At 39.8% G+C, this 14106-nt stretch overlaps 1 protein-coding gene across 2 annotated transcripts in view; it reads right to left on the bottom strand.

Annotated features, from left to right (window-relative positions):
* Positions 1–12017, bottom strand: part of AOAH (acyloxyacyl hydrolase) — a 166102-nt gene extending 154085 nt beyond the window's left edge. The window contains exons 1-2 of one of the 2 annotated variants that reach the window (XM_046021072.1): positions 11772–12017; positions 11315–11470 (exon numbers count right to left, since the gene is read on the bottom strand). In XM_046021072.1, the coding sequence (XP_045877028.1) occupies positions 11315–11441 (127 nt within the window). In that variant the 5' untranslated portion in view covers positions 11442–11470; positions 11772–12017. The remainder of the gene's footprint in view (positions 1–11314; positions 11471–11771) is intronic. The other variant, XM_046021071.1, reaches the window with a different exon arrangement.
* Between the last annotated feature and the right edge of the window lie 2089 nt (positions 12018–14106).

The following is a 14106-nucleotide window of genomic DNA, read 5'->3' as shown; positions in this document are numbered from 1 at the left end:
TGTAAAGAGTATAATTCTAGGCAGACTATAAATATTATAATAGAAATCATACATTAATCTCTATGTATCCAAAGGAATCTAAATACTATAGTGATTTATACCTACTCACAACCACTGGGAAAAAAAATAAGCTCAAACTCTTCTTTCACAGTGAGAAATTTATGTTGATAATCCCTCTCCTTGAATTCATATTTCAATAAAAAGTCTACTTCCTTGAATTTTTCTTCCACTATAGAATTTTATCCCAATGTAATATATTTTATGGTTGAAAGTATTTTATTGATCACACTGTTATACCTCTTAACACTAAAAATATGAATAAAATTTAAATGAAAAATTTAGTTTCCTGTGAATATAACTCTAAGTATTAAAAAAAAATCTTCTGGATAGAGTTTTCATTATTAGTAAAATTAGCTTTTCTAAGCAATATGTATTGCCAATTTGATAAACAATTCCTAAATAACAAAAGTAAAATTTTACTGGAATTGTACTTCTTAATGAGATGATTGGTCTTTTTGATTAGTACTTATATCTGTTGAAGAATGGCAAGACTCCGTATCATGTCTATGCCTATTTTTCATTAGTAAAGAGCTAGGTGCTGAGAAAACATGTTTACTTAAGTAAATGGAAATGGAAGGACTTTTGATAGAGTGATGTCCCTCAATTCTGTTACTTCTTCTGAGTTAAATGTCAAAAATCTTAAAGTGATCTATCATTGGAAATTATTCCAAATGATCGATCACCTAACAACTCCATTAACTACCCCTTCAATTGTGCTGAAAGCAAAGAACTAGAAACCACCTGACTTGCAAAAACAGTTGTTATCTGATCAATGGAGTCTTTCTTTTCTCAATTTCTGGAAAGTATATTAAAATAAGAAAATAGTTTTAGTAAGACTCTTCTTTTAATTATACCCATTACAATTCACCTAGAGAGAACTTGTTAGAACTGAATATACTCAGAAAGAATTGGGAAGTTGAAATATTATTCATTTCAATATACTTTTGCCTACATAATATTTTAAGTATAATCTTTTATCTTAATGCATACTTCATATACATCTTTGTTGAAGTTGGAGCTGTAGATTTAGTTCATCATGTTATGAGACATGTCCTCTGTGTAATCCAAAATGGCAAAGTCAGATCTTATCATTAATGCCAGGAACTAATCAGATTATCTTTCAGAAAACATATGGCTTCATTTTTCCTTTCACTTTTGTGTTTGAATTCTAAAATAGATACTTAGAGATAGAAGATAGATGAATAGAAAAATAGAGGGATGAAAGGGTGTGTGGGTGGGTAGGTGAATAGACGAATGGATGAGTGGAAAGAAGGACAGACTGATAATGGATGGAGGGATAGATAGGAAGATAGATGATGTTTGGATAGATAGAAATAATAGATCATCTTTGACCATGCCCAACAGTTTTTATTTACAAACCTACTTTTTAACTTGAAAAATTTCCACCTGCTAACAAAGACAACTACAAAAGTTCTTACAAATGTTTTGTTGAAAAAAAAAAAGTGTTTGATTTTAGATTGTCTTCTTAGCCATCCAGATTTAGAAATCGAACAATAAAATAAGATCCAAACCCCATAAATACATACCTAGATGATTTTGAAAGGAAATATAACAAAATATCAATTGTGTTCATATGGATTTTTGGCTTACAGTTGATTTTATTCTTTTTTTAAAGTGATTTTATTTATTCATTTGAGAGAGAGAGAGCATGAGAAGGGGAAGGGAGAGAGAGACAAGTAGGCTCTCTACTGAGTACAGAGCCGGACACAGGGCTCGACGCAGGGCTGGATCCCAGGACACTAAGATCATGACCTGCACTGAAGTCAGATGTTGAACCAACTGAGCCATCCATGCACCCCACAGATGATTTTATTATTTAAAAAACTTCTTCAGTATTTTCTAAAATATCTATAAAAGCCACATACTCCTCTACAATTAGAAAAAACAATAAATTGTATTTTATCAAATAATTTCTCATTGAATAAGCTTTTTAATAGTTGCCTTTTACCCTGCTAAGCTCTAGGAAAACATGAAATGACATTTTCTAGAATACCTTCAGCTCTCTGCTGGGTGTTTTTGCACACTGTATCTGTGTCTCAGTTAATCCTCTTCCTCATGAGATTGTTACTTTTTATGGATTGTTACATTTTATCTATGAGAACTATGAGGCTCAGAGAAGTTAAAGGACATATCTAAGGCCTTTTACACAAGCAGGAATTGTACTGTTAACTGGCTAAGTCATTCTAATCCAGACCAGTTGAACCCTGAAATCTATAGGCTTCTAAGTGTCACAGTGAATATATTAAAATATGGGATATTGAAAGTGAACATTGTTAATAACATTTATTAAAATAATCATTGCTATATTGTAGTCTATATTGTTTGTTCATTTTTCCCCACAGTATTCCTTTCACTTTCAAATGACATTTCCTGGAGAGCAAAAATGTTTAAATTTAATAAATTTGTAAATTTATTATTTTATTATGTATAGCTTATATATATTTATATATAACTTATATATGTTTATATATAACTTATGTATTTATTATAAGTTGAATTTTTATATAGCCCTTTTGATGTCATATTTAAGAATCTTTAAATCCAAAGTCACAAAGATTTTCTTTTACATTTTCTAGAAGTTTCATAGTCTTAACCCTTATCTTGAGACCTAAGATCTATTTTGAGTTATAATTGTGTGTGATTTTGAAATTAGATTTATCACTTCTCAGGAAATCAGATATATCACTTCTCCAACAGTGGTTTTCTAAATTTTTTGCTATTCTGGTTTCTTTGTGTTTTCATTAAATTTTAGGATTAGTTTGCCAATCTTTACCAAAAAAAGATGTTGGATTTTGATTGGAAGCGTGTTTAGTGTATAGGTCAGTTTGGGGAGTACTGCTATCTTAACACCACTGTCTTCCAATCCATTACATGATGCTGCTCTCCACTTCTGTAAAGCACACTTTCATTTCTCTCAGCAATGGTTTTTAGTTTTCAGTGTTGCATTCCTTTTGTTAAATTTATTCCTACATACTTTTTAGAATATCGTGAATGGAATTTTTTCCTTAGTTTCAATTCCTGAAAATTTGTTCTTAATATAAACAAATATAATTGGTTTTTATATTACTCTTAAATCCTGCGATCTTATTAAACTTTCCTACTCAATATAGTCATTTTATTTAGATACCTTAGGATTTTCTCTTCAGGATCATGCTGTCTGAAAATAAAGACAGTCTTACCCATTCCTTTCCAATTTGCAGACTTCTATTATTTTTATTTCTCTATTAAACTGATTAGAATTTTCAATAAAAATTGAAAGTGGTGAGAGTGGACATCCTTCCTACGTTCCTGATCTTAGGACGAGAGCATTCAGTCTTTTATCATTAAGTATGAAGCTGGCAGTAGGGTTCTCAAAGATGCCCTTTTTCAGGTTAAGAAAGTTCCTTTTTATAATTTATTGAGTGTTTCTGACATGGATAGGTGATAGATTTTGTCAAATCATGTTTCTCTTTCTTTTTGGGATGCTAATGTAGTTACAGCCTCTACTAATTCAGTATATTCCATTAATAGATTTTCAAATGTTAATACAATCATACATATCTAGGATAAATCCCAGTTGGTCACAGTGTATAATTCTTTTTATATGTTGCTGGATTCCGTCAGTCAACATTTTGTCAAATATTTTTGTCAATTTTGGATTTTTCTTGTAGCAGAAGTATTTAAAGTTTTAAATTTTCCTCTAAGCACCAGTATAGCTACATTCCATAAAATTTGGTATATTGTATTTTCTTTTAAGCCAAGCTATTTTCTAATTTCTCTGATTTCCTCTTTTACCTGTTTTTAAAAATTTGTGCACATTGTTTTTTCCCCAGATTTCTTCTTATTGTTGATTCTTAATTTAACTGCATAAATGTTTGTATGATTTCAGATTTTAAAAATGGATTGATACTTGTCTTATTGTCTAGTATATGGTCCATAGAGGACAATGTGCCATGTTTGGTTAAAAAATAATGTATACTTTTCTGTAGTTGAATGGAATGTTCTATAGATGTTAGTTGAGTCAAGTTAGTTGTTAAGTGTTGTTCAGGTCTTCTATATCCTTACTGACTTTTTGTCCCCTTGTTCTATCAGTTACAGAGGGAGGAGCATTGACATTTTCAACTGTATTGTTGAACTATCTGCTTTTCTTTTGAATTTTTTAATTAAATTTTTAAATTTTGGGGTTTTGGGGCTCTGTTATTAAATGTATGCACATTTACAATTGTTACTTCTTTCTTGATGTATTGACCTGTTTATCACTATGGAAGATACCTCTCTCTTTGTCTTAGGATTATTCCCTTTTTCTTTTCTTTTCTTTCTTTCTTTCTTTCTTTCTTTTTTTTTTTTTTTTTGAGAGAGAGAGAGAGACCATGAGCAGGGGAGGGACAGAGGGGGGAGGGAGAGAAAGAATCCCAGGCAGGTTCCACTTAGTACAGAGCCTGATGTAGGGCTTGATCCCATGACCCTGAGATCATGACCTGAGCCGAAATCAAGAATTGGATACCCCATTGACTGAGCCACCCAGGCACCCCAGGATTGTTTCATATCTTAAAGTATATTTTGTCTGATAATGTTTTATTTACTCCAACTATCTTACTTTCAACCTATTTGTCTTTGAATCTTAAAGTGCGTCTCCAGGAGACAGAATATAGTTGGGTCTTGTCTTGTTTATCTATTTGATCATCTTGTGTTTGGATTGGCAAGGGCAGGTCACCCACATACGTGGAAGCTAATAAACAGCTGTGCAGACTGACGGACACAGCATAACTTTACAGGGATTTTACTCCACTTAATGCTTTGTAACATTCTTTTCTTTCCTCTTTCCCGTAGTACATTTGATCTATGATCTAGTTTCATCCTCCTCCCCAAAATTTGTTCATAGTCCTCCTGAAGAAAAGCATACTGTTAACTTGAGTTCTTTCAGTTTTGCTCACTTGGTGACCTTTCCCCAAAGTTGCGGCTCTCTCTCTCTCTAGACTGTCTTTGTGGTCTTCTTCTTCAGAGTTGTGAGCCCAGAACAATCCAGGAAAAAAAATATAGACGGAGTGAAAGTTGAGATAATCAGAAACCTACCATTTGTGCTAAGGTTGGCGTTAAATTCTAGAATTTGAAAATAAAAATAGGGGAATTAAAGAGAGGAGAAGGTGTGAAAAGTGGGGGACAAAGTACGGGGGCTTCAGCAGGGATCCAGGGGGTGACCTGTTAGAGCAGCTCGGTCTGCAGGACCTGGGAAGGGGGATGTGAGCTGCGGGCCCTCCAAGAGTGACTTGACTGTGTTGCTTAGATAAGCCCTGGAGCTAAGCCAGCTGGGAGACCCCACAAGGGAGCTGTGGAACTGGGGACAGAGGCATGCCTTCAGAGGCTGAGAACTTAAATGACAGAGGGGTACATAAACCTGCCCTCAGAACTGAGACCAACCCTCAGAGAGGAAAGAAGAGAACCCTGGTGGGGGAAGGGAAGGGCGACTAAATGTAAACACAGAAAGCTAACATGAAGAGTTTTCTGTTAGCAGCAGTGGTGGTGGCTTAGCAACAAGTGTTCAGTTACAGAGAAAAAGGGAAAATGAAATTTCTGGATATAAGATTGTGATCATAAATTTTCAAACCTTTTGCCAGCTCTGTCTAAATCTTCCCTATTTTTGTCAGTGACCCCGTCATCTTACCACTCACCACTTTCTCTTCATCATTCAAACTAAAAAGTCATCTCTGACCACTCTGTGTGGAACGCCAGGGGTAGGGGGTGGAGAAACAGGGGTTAATGGACTCTGAAGATGTTCTGTATATTTAACCAAACATGGATGAGGGGGAAGAAAGGTGGTGTCTTTTTTGTTTTGTTTTTGTTCTTGTTTTTAACCTTTTAGAAGGTTTCCTGAGCACCACGTGGTGCTTTATAAAATAAAAATTTTAAAAAAACCCAAAACTCAATGAATTAATTTAAAATGTCAATGATTTAGAAACATAAAGATTATTTTGCCCCTAAATCACCCATGTAGAGAAATGATGTTTTGCAGAAATGAACATGGCTTATTATTGATTCCATAACATTTGGAAAGTGGCAGGAAGGAGCACTGCTTATTCAAGCGTGTTAGAAACAGCGTTTGCTTGGTGATCAAATGAGAGGTACAGTTCCGTGCCAACAAATCATGGTAAATTGGGAGGGGGCCACTGGGGCTTTGCACAGCTTGATTCCGCAATATGTTTAAGCCTATGCCCTCCACTTCTGCCCGTGGTCTCTACTGCAAAGGCTACTTCTGGGACTGATGATGAAGGTTTTTGTTTACATAGGGATATTGGCTTAATCTCTCAGTCACATCTGTGGTGGTTTCTTTTAGAGTTATCTCTCCAGTCACAGCACTCCCCACTTCCGTGAGAGCAGTCTTCTCACCCCACGGCTCTGACAAACACATCTGTGTAGTAGGCTCTCCTCATTGCCACCTGCCCCATACTCAGTGGCCTAAAACTTGGCCCAGATTCTTGGTTTAACAGCAAGAAGAAGAGTCCATCTCTGTGTGTGCTGAGAGATGGCAGGCAAACACTGGACTGTGGGAGCCCATAATCGGCCAAAGGGCCTAGAGCAATAAAACCAGCTGGTCTGTGGGGTCAGAGATGGAAGCAGTACCAAAAGGCCAAGGAAAACTCCCTGGGACCCTGGCAGCCACCATTTTTGGGATCCTGGCTCATTGTTTTTAGAAAAATGGAGTGAGCTCTGTTTTTCTGACTTTTGGTTCCAAAATTCATGCTTGGGATTCTCATAAGAAAACTCCTTCCTTTTTCTTTTTGCTTACCCTAGCTTAACTCAAGTTAATTCCTGCTACTTACAACCCCAGGAGTGATGATTGGGATTGCCAAAACCCAATGTCTAGGAAAGAAGATAAGGGGATGGGCACATGACAATAGGAAAACAATAGTTAAAACAATATTTTTTTAAAATATGGGATTAGATAGGACACAAAAAGCACAACAAGCAAAAGAAAAAAATAAACTATTTTTTATCTATCATCAAAATGTAATGTACTTCATCAAAATGTAAAACTTTTGCACTTCCAAGGATACCATCAAGAAAGTGAAGAAAACCCTACAAAATGGGGGGAAATATTTACAAATCATATATTTGATAAGGGATATATATCTAGATGATATAAATAACTTTTACAATTCAACAACAAAAAGTAACCCAATTTAAAAATGGGCAGATGAGGGGCGCCTGGGTGGTTCATTCAGTTAAGCATCTGACTTTGAATTTCAGCTCGGAGTATGATCTCAGTGTGTTGGGATTGAGCCCTGCGTCAGGCTCCAGCTCTGTGCGCAGTATCGAGTCTGCTAGAGATTCGCTCTCCCTCTCCCTCTGCCCTTCCCCTTAATCATGCTCTCTAAATAAATAAATAAAATCTTTAAAATAGAAGGGTAAATGGCTTGAATAGACATTTTGTTGAAGGAGATATGCAAATGGTCAATAAGCACGTGGAAAGATGTTCAACATTGTCATTATTTTGGGAAATTCACATCAAAACTAGAAGGAGGTATCCCTCCATATCTATCTCTAGGATGACTATAATAAGAGAGACGGTTAATAACAAGGGATTGGGGAGGTTATGGGGAATTCATACCCTCTTGTTCATGAGTGTAGAGATGTAAAGCAGTGCCGCAGCTCTAGAAAACAGTCTGGCAGATCCTCAAAACGTTAAACATTGAGTTACCATATGACCCGGAAATTCCACTTCTGGGTATATACCCAAAAGAAAACAAATGTCCACACAAAACCCTTGTATATGGATATCTGTAGCAGAATTATTCAGAATAGCTAAGAACTGGAAACGACCCATATGTCCATCAACAATGACTAGATAAACAATGTGGGGCATATGCAATATTATTCATTCATAAGAAGAAAGGAAGTTGGTGCATGCTACAGCACGGATGAACCTTGAAAACCTTATGCTAAGTCAAAGAAGCTGATGACGAAAGGCCGTGCATCCTTCCGTTCCATTTATAGGAAGTGTTCATTAGAGACATAAGGGAGACTAGTGATTTTCAAGGGCTAAAGGGACAAGGAGATGGGGAGTGACTGCTAATAAATACTGGGTTTCTCCTTAGCTTGATAAAAGTGCTTGAATTAAATATTGATGATCAAGGCACAGTTTATGAATATTCTAAATAAACATTATACTTTAAAAAGGTAAACTATCATATGTGAATTATATCTCGACAAAGCTAGAAAATAAAATTTTATTTAAAAAAATGTGGGGAAGAAATACTGTGTCCCAACCTAATCACTTAAAAACAAACAACAAGGGGCACCTGGGTGGCTCAGTGGGTTAAAGCCTCTGCCTTCAGCTCAGGTCATGATCTCAGGGTTCTAGGATCGAGCCCCGCATCAGGCCCTCTGCTCAGCAGGGAGCCTGCTTCCTCCTCTCTCTCTGCCTGCCTCTCTGCCTACTTGTGATCTCTCTTTCTGTCAAATAAATAAATGAAAAAAAAATTTAAAAAAAAACAACAAACAACAAACAAACATAATCACACTTGCAGTGACATCTAAGGCAAGTTTTTAACTGGCTGTGTAAACTTGGCCAAGTTGCTTGTTTCTCTGAGTCTCAATTGTTTCTCTTGCCCAGTGGAAATAATGATGATTTATAAACCATAAGGTCATTCTAATGATTAAATGAGATAGTTCATATAAATCTCTTAGAAGAATGTTAATTACACAATATGTGCCCAATAAATGTTGGCAGTATCACAGTTATTAATTTACAAATATAATTGCTATGGCTGAAGAGCCCTTCCTTTCCCCACGCACCACTCCAATTAGCCCAGATGCAACTCAGAGAAAAGATAGAGGGCAGCATTGAGAAATGCCAGGAAGCAGCAAGAATGGCTGCAGACCAGCAGCAAAAAAATTTCATGAGTAAGAAGCAATTACGGTCACCAAAAGTGCGTCTTCATCAAAATGGATGGAACCCAATTAATTCAATTGAACTGCATGAAAAATGGGAAAGCAGAACTACTTCCATGTGTTGAGAAGAGGACTCTAAATATTTTTATTTTATTAGGAGCTTATAAATCAAGGCCTGTGTATACTTTTATGAACAAGCATAAATTTATTTTGGAATGGTGATTAGGATATCACCAGCAGCTAACAAAGATGATTCCCTACCACTCAGTTGGATGATCAGAAATCCTTCTGGCTGCCCAACTTTTCTCAAGGTTTCCCAGCACCTTTAAACAGAGGTAATGACAAGGGAATCTCTGGGCCCCTGCGGCTTCCGTCTTTGGCAACACTTAGGTGGAAACACTTCTAGAATTCTAACACTTTGCCCTACTCCTCTTCCTTTTCACCCAGCTTATATTTTCACCTTCCTCTGGCGACTTTATGAATATGATGAGGTTCTTTTGGTCGGCAGTTATCTGCTTTGAAGTAGCTTGCCTTCGCTCTGTGCTTCTGGGCTTTCTGCTGGCCCTCCCAAGAACGCTGTGGTTTATAGGGTTCCTGGGAAGGCAGGTATCACCATGTGCACTAAGTGCCCAGTTTGTCTTTCATCTTAAAAACTGTAATCTTTATAGTCCAGATTCTCATTTTTTTTTTCTAAACTGGGTAGTAAATTCCTGAGGACAGAGACATTTTAAAAATTATTGGTATTCACCTTTGTGTCTCTCAGAGCACAGGGCCTGGCATGTGGTGGCCACTCAATGACCATGTGGGGGGTGGACACGAGGAAGGTGCCTTTGTGCTAGTGGACTTGAAGTCATATTGTCTTGCTTTTCATCAGAAAGGAGTGGAAGACTAGCCAGTATCCCTTCTCTTCTCCTGCCTCCTCCACGATGCTCCTCCTCTTACCACCAGCTTCCCTCACTGCTTCCTAAGACATGTCCCGCATTGGCCCTGTAAACCAGACCACCCCCAGATTCCCTTTAAGAAGATCCGCCCTCCCCTTGTTGCTGGGACTGTTGGTGTTAAGGGCTCACATCAAGTGCCTCTGAAGGCATTGCCTCCACCCAAGGGAGCTTCCCATGGGGTTGGTTCCTATCCAGTGACTGCTCAGTGTGGCAGTTCCAGAGTCTAGACCCATCTTAGACCACTCTGAAGAGCCATTTTGGCTCCAGAGTTCTCTGTGGGATTGACAGAGGGTGTGAGTGTGTGTGTGTGTGTGTGTGTGTGTGTGTGTGTCTACAGCACAGCCCATATTTTCCTCCTAACTACTCCTGCTGCTTCACCCTTCCTCGTGGTGATTGCCCCAAGAACACACCTCGATGGGACACCTGGGTGGCTCAGTGGGTTAAGTCTCTGCCTTCAGTTCAGGTCATGATCTCAGGGTCCTGGGATTGAGGCCCACATCGGGCTCTCTGCTCGGTGGGGAGCCTGCTTCTTCCTCTCTCTCTGCCTGCCTTTCTGCCTACTTGTGATCTCTGTGTGTCAAATAAATAAATAAATAAAATCTTTAAAAAAAAAAAGAAATAAAAGAACACACCTCGATAAACTCCCCTGTGTACAATTGTCTGAGCCTGTTTCTCCAAGGAGCCATCCAGACAGTGAGACCCCCAGCTGGGATGGCCGGCAGGCCCTGGCTCAGCAGAGTCAATAACGGGTCAATGTTGATAGCATGACCGACTCCTCTCGCCCTCGCCTTTCTTCTTACCATGAGGACAGGTGAACAACTCCAGGCAGAGTTAGCCAGAAGTTGTGAACTGGGAAAAAGGGGTGTTAAACCATCATCAAACCTAACCGGCAACAAACTCCCTGAGCTCTGGGGGCCATATTTGCATAGGAAACCAAATGAACCCCCATGGCTAAAAAGGAGGGCCACAAATTCCTCAACACTCCCCATGGAAAGGAGGGAACTTCGTCCTCTACCCTTGAGTCTGAGGGGAGGGATCAGGACCACCTTCAGCAATAGAAGATGATGCTGAGGTCACAGGACATTTTCCTTCTACTGGGCAATGCTGCCCACTATCCTTCTGACAGAGGTAAGAATTTCAGGCTCTTCTAAGGGTTGCCCACCCAAGAGAAAAGGAAGTGCCAATCACCAGCGAGGTGGACGACTTTCACAACTAATTCAAACTAGCAACTGGGTAGGGCACTTATGTGCAGCCGTGTGAAAGCTCAGTCTCAGGCTCAAAGGTTTTCTCTGTTGGTAAGGCTGCTGGCTCCCGACCTGGAACTCACAGCTATTGACGTCATTAGATAGGTGATTTACTACCCAAGTGGAGTATTTGACCCCATCGTTACATCCACTTGAAAAATAGAAAAAACCCTTACTTACCTACACAAGTGTGGGCCTTGGAGTGTCCAGTGCTGGGCTGGTCATCAGAGGCTGGAGAGGCCAATGTATGAAGGGTCAGGAGTAAGTACAGAGTTGTCGCCAAAAGGATATTCCAGAGGGACTTCATCTCAGGGCCGTGCACCGGGAGAGATCAGCCTGCGTAGAGAGGCCGCCCTCTGAGGGACGCTGAAGCTGGGGCCACAGAAGCTCTTTCTCAAGCTCCCCGTCTCTCGTGTCCTCTCTTGGAAACACTCCCCACCACACACTCCCCACACTCTCACATAGACACACTTTTCATAAGTGTGAAGGGAATAGAAAAACATACAAATGCTCACAGACCCCCTCGTTCCTCTTGCGGAACCCCTAGTGAGAACCAGAGGCCTGTGCCCGGTAAGAGCTGTGAAGGGCCTCTGGGAGGCAGGGTTTCTGAGTTAAAATCTGCAGCCAAAGGACCCACCCAGGTGGCCGTAGCAGCAACAATAGGCCCTTCTGTGCTCACCAGCTGAAGTCAGTCAGAAGCACGAGGAACCTCAAGGCTTGCCGAAATCATCCTGTGGGGTGGTTAGAAGGCCCTTCCCCTTTCGCTTGTGCAAAATGAAACAAAACTAAAACTGAAGGTTTGAAAAAAAAACCCACAAACAGGGGCGCCTGGGTGGCTCAGTGGGTTAAAGCCTCTGCCTTCAGCTCAGGTCATGATCTCAGGGTCCTGGGATAGGCCCGCATCAGGCTCTTTGCTCTATAGGGAGCCTGCTTCCTCCTCTCTCTCTGCCTGCCTCTCTGCCTACTTGTGGTCTCTGTCTGTCAAATAAATAGATAAAATCTTTAAAAAAAAAACAAAACCACAAACACACACCCTTTAGCAATGTGACCAGCAGTGTCTACACATTCTGGAGATTATAATTTGCTCTATTCAGAAGTTAATCTAGTTTCGCTCTAAATAATTTTGTATGGTGAGATTGAGCTCCTCATTCTGTTGCTGAAGAATATTCTGGTGAAGTCGTTCTTTTCCTCAAGCTTTCTCAGGGCCTTCAGTCCAGTACGCAGGGAAAAAGCAATATGGACAGGAATGAGCACTCAGCATGGCTGGATTTTAAATCTAATGAGAGAAAGGACGTGCTGGAATTAACCTCTTCATATTTACTTGACTGTGTGTGATGCATCTCTTTTCTCCAGAATTTCAAAGCATGTTTATATTCCCCACCTGTAGATGATTTGTTCACTTTTAAGAGACCAATTTTCTGTTTTGAAGATGAGAACCAAATACTGTTTTTCTGGGTTGTGGGGGAATGGAACCAGATCATAGATAGAGAAGAGACATATAATCTAAGTGCTTTGCTTTGAAATAGGATGCTGCAAAGTTATTGCCATTCTCAGGCAAGGTAAGGGGATTGGGCCCAAGTCCCACCATCTAGATAAGCCTGGGAAATCCTGCAGTTTTTATTCCCCTTTGTTTAGGCTCTGAGGAAAGCTTATTATAAAATGCGTGAAATATTATGAAAGCTATCAGACTTGGTAGAGAGCTTTCCTTCTCCTCTTCCTGCTTTTACTTAAGAAATAGCAATTAAGGGGCGCCTGGGTGGTTCAGAGGGTTAAAGTCTCTGCCTTTGGCTCAGGTCATGATCCCAGGGTCCTGGGATCGAGTCCCGCATCAGGCTCTCTTCTCAGCGGGGAGTCTGCTTCCTCCTCTCTCTCTCTCGGCCTGCCTCTCTGCCTACCTGAGATCTCAGTCTGTCAAATAAATAAAATCTTTCAAAAAAAAAAAAAAAAAGAATTAGCAATTAAAATAGTAGGCAGAATTTTAGAGTTGTATTCTTTCCAGGATGTAGGAAATACTAATTTTTATGGTTTCAAGATTTCTTTGTAAGCATTAGTTTAATAAATGCCAATTGGTCAAATCTCTGAATCTGCAGCAGAGACATCATACACCAGAATGTTCTCCTGTTTATGTCCCAGGACAGGTTGGACCAACAGATGCCATGGATGACCTTGGTCACCATGGAACTGTGATTTCCTTTGAGGCTTGTCCTCAAGGTCCCTGACCCTGTGACCAAGGAAAGCTCTGGAGGTCACCAGGCCATAGGTCACCACAGAGGGCAGGGCCTAGAGAAGTTCTAGAGACTTCCTGGAGAGGCCACATAATGGAATGATTAAGAGCTTATACTGCAAAGACAAAAAGACCTATGTCCAAATATAACCTTTAAATGCTTCAGTTTCCTCATTTATATTGGAATAGTAATAATATTTGTCCTACAGGGTTGCTGGAAGGACTAACATAGATGATGTAACCCAACTATAAAGCAGTGTACCTGGCAAGAAGACAGTGCTTAGTAAATCAAAGCTTTGGTTATGATTCCAGCAGGAGTGTGATGAAATCTGCACCCCAGGCCAGCCTTGGAGAGAGGGATAAGACACATGCACAAGGTGCAGGCCAAGGTGTGGGGAAACGGCATGGGTTGGAGAAGGCAGCATCTATTGAATGCCTTCTGTGTACTGGGCAGAACTCCAGGAATGCACAGTTTCATCTGCTAACCCATAGGTAGGTGAGGACTCTTCCGGCAGCTTCCAGAAGAGAACTTGGCATTGACTCTGGGCCTCCTGAGGTTCTTCTGGTCTAGATTTATAGCTGTGAGCAGGCTGTAAGCAGCCCTCTCGGGGTGAGAGGAATTTCTCAGCGTAATGCCGTATGCAAGTTTTCAGCCTTGGTCAATGTGTGTGTAATGCCTGCAGTTCTGCCTACAACCACCTCCCACCCCCCCCAGGCAGGAACAGTGAGCCCTGAGGCAACCTGGGGT

Source organism: Meles meles, chromosome 10 (genome assembly GCF_922984935.1).
Source record: "Meles meles chromosome 10, mMelMel3.1 paternal haplotype, whole genome shotgun sequence".
Taxonomy (NCBI): Eukaryota; Metazoa; Chordata; class Mammalia; order Carnivora; family Mustelidae; genus Meles; species Meles meles.
Note: the sequence above shows the minus strand (reverse complement) of the source record. Positions and strands in the feature narration are given on the sequence as shown.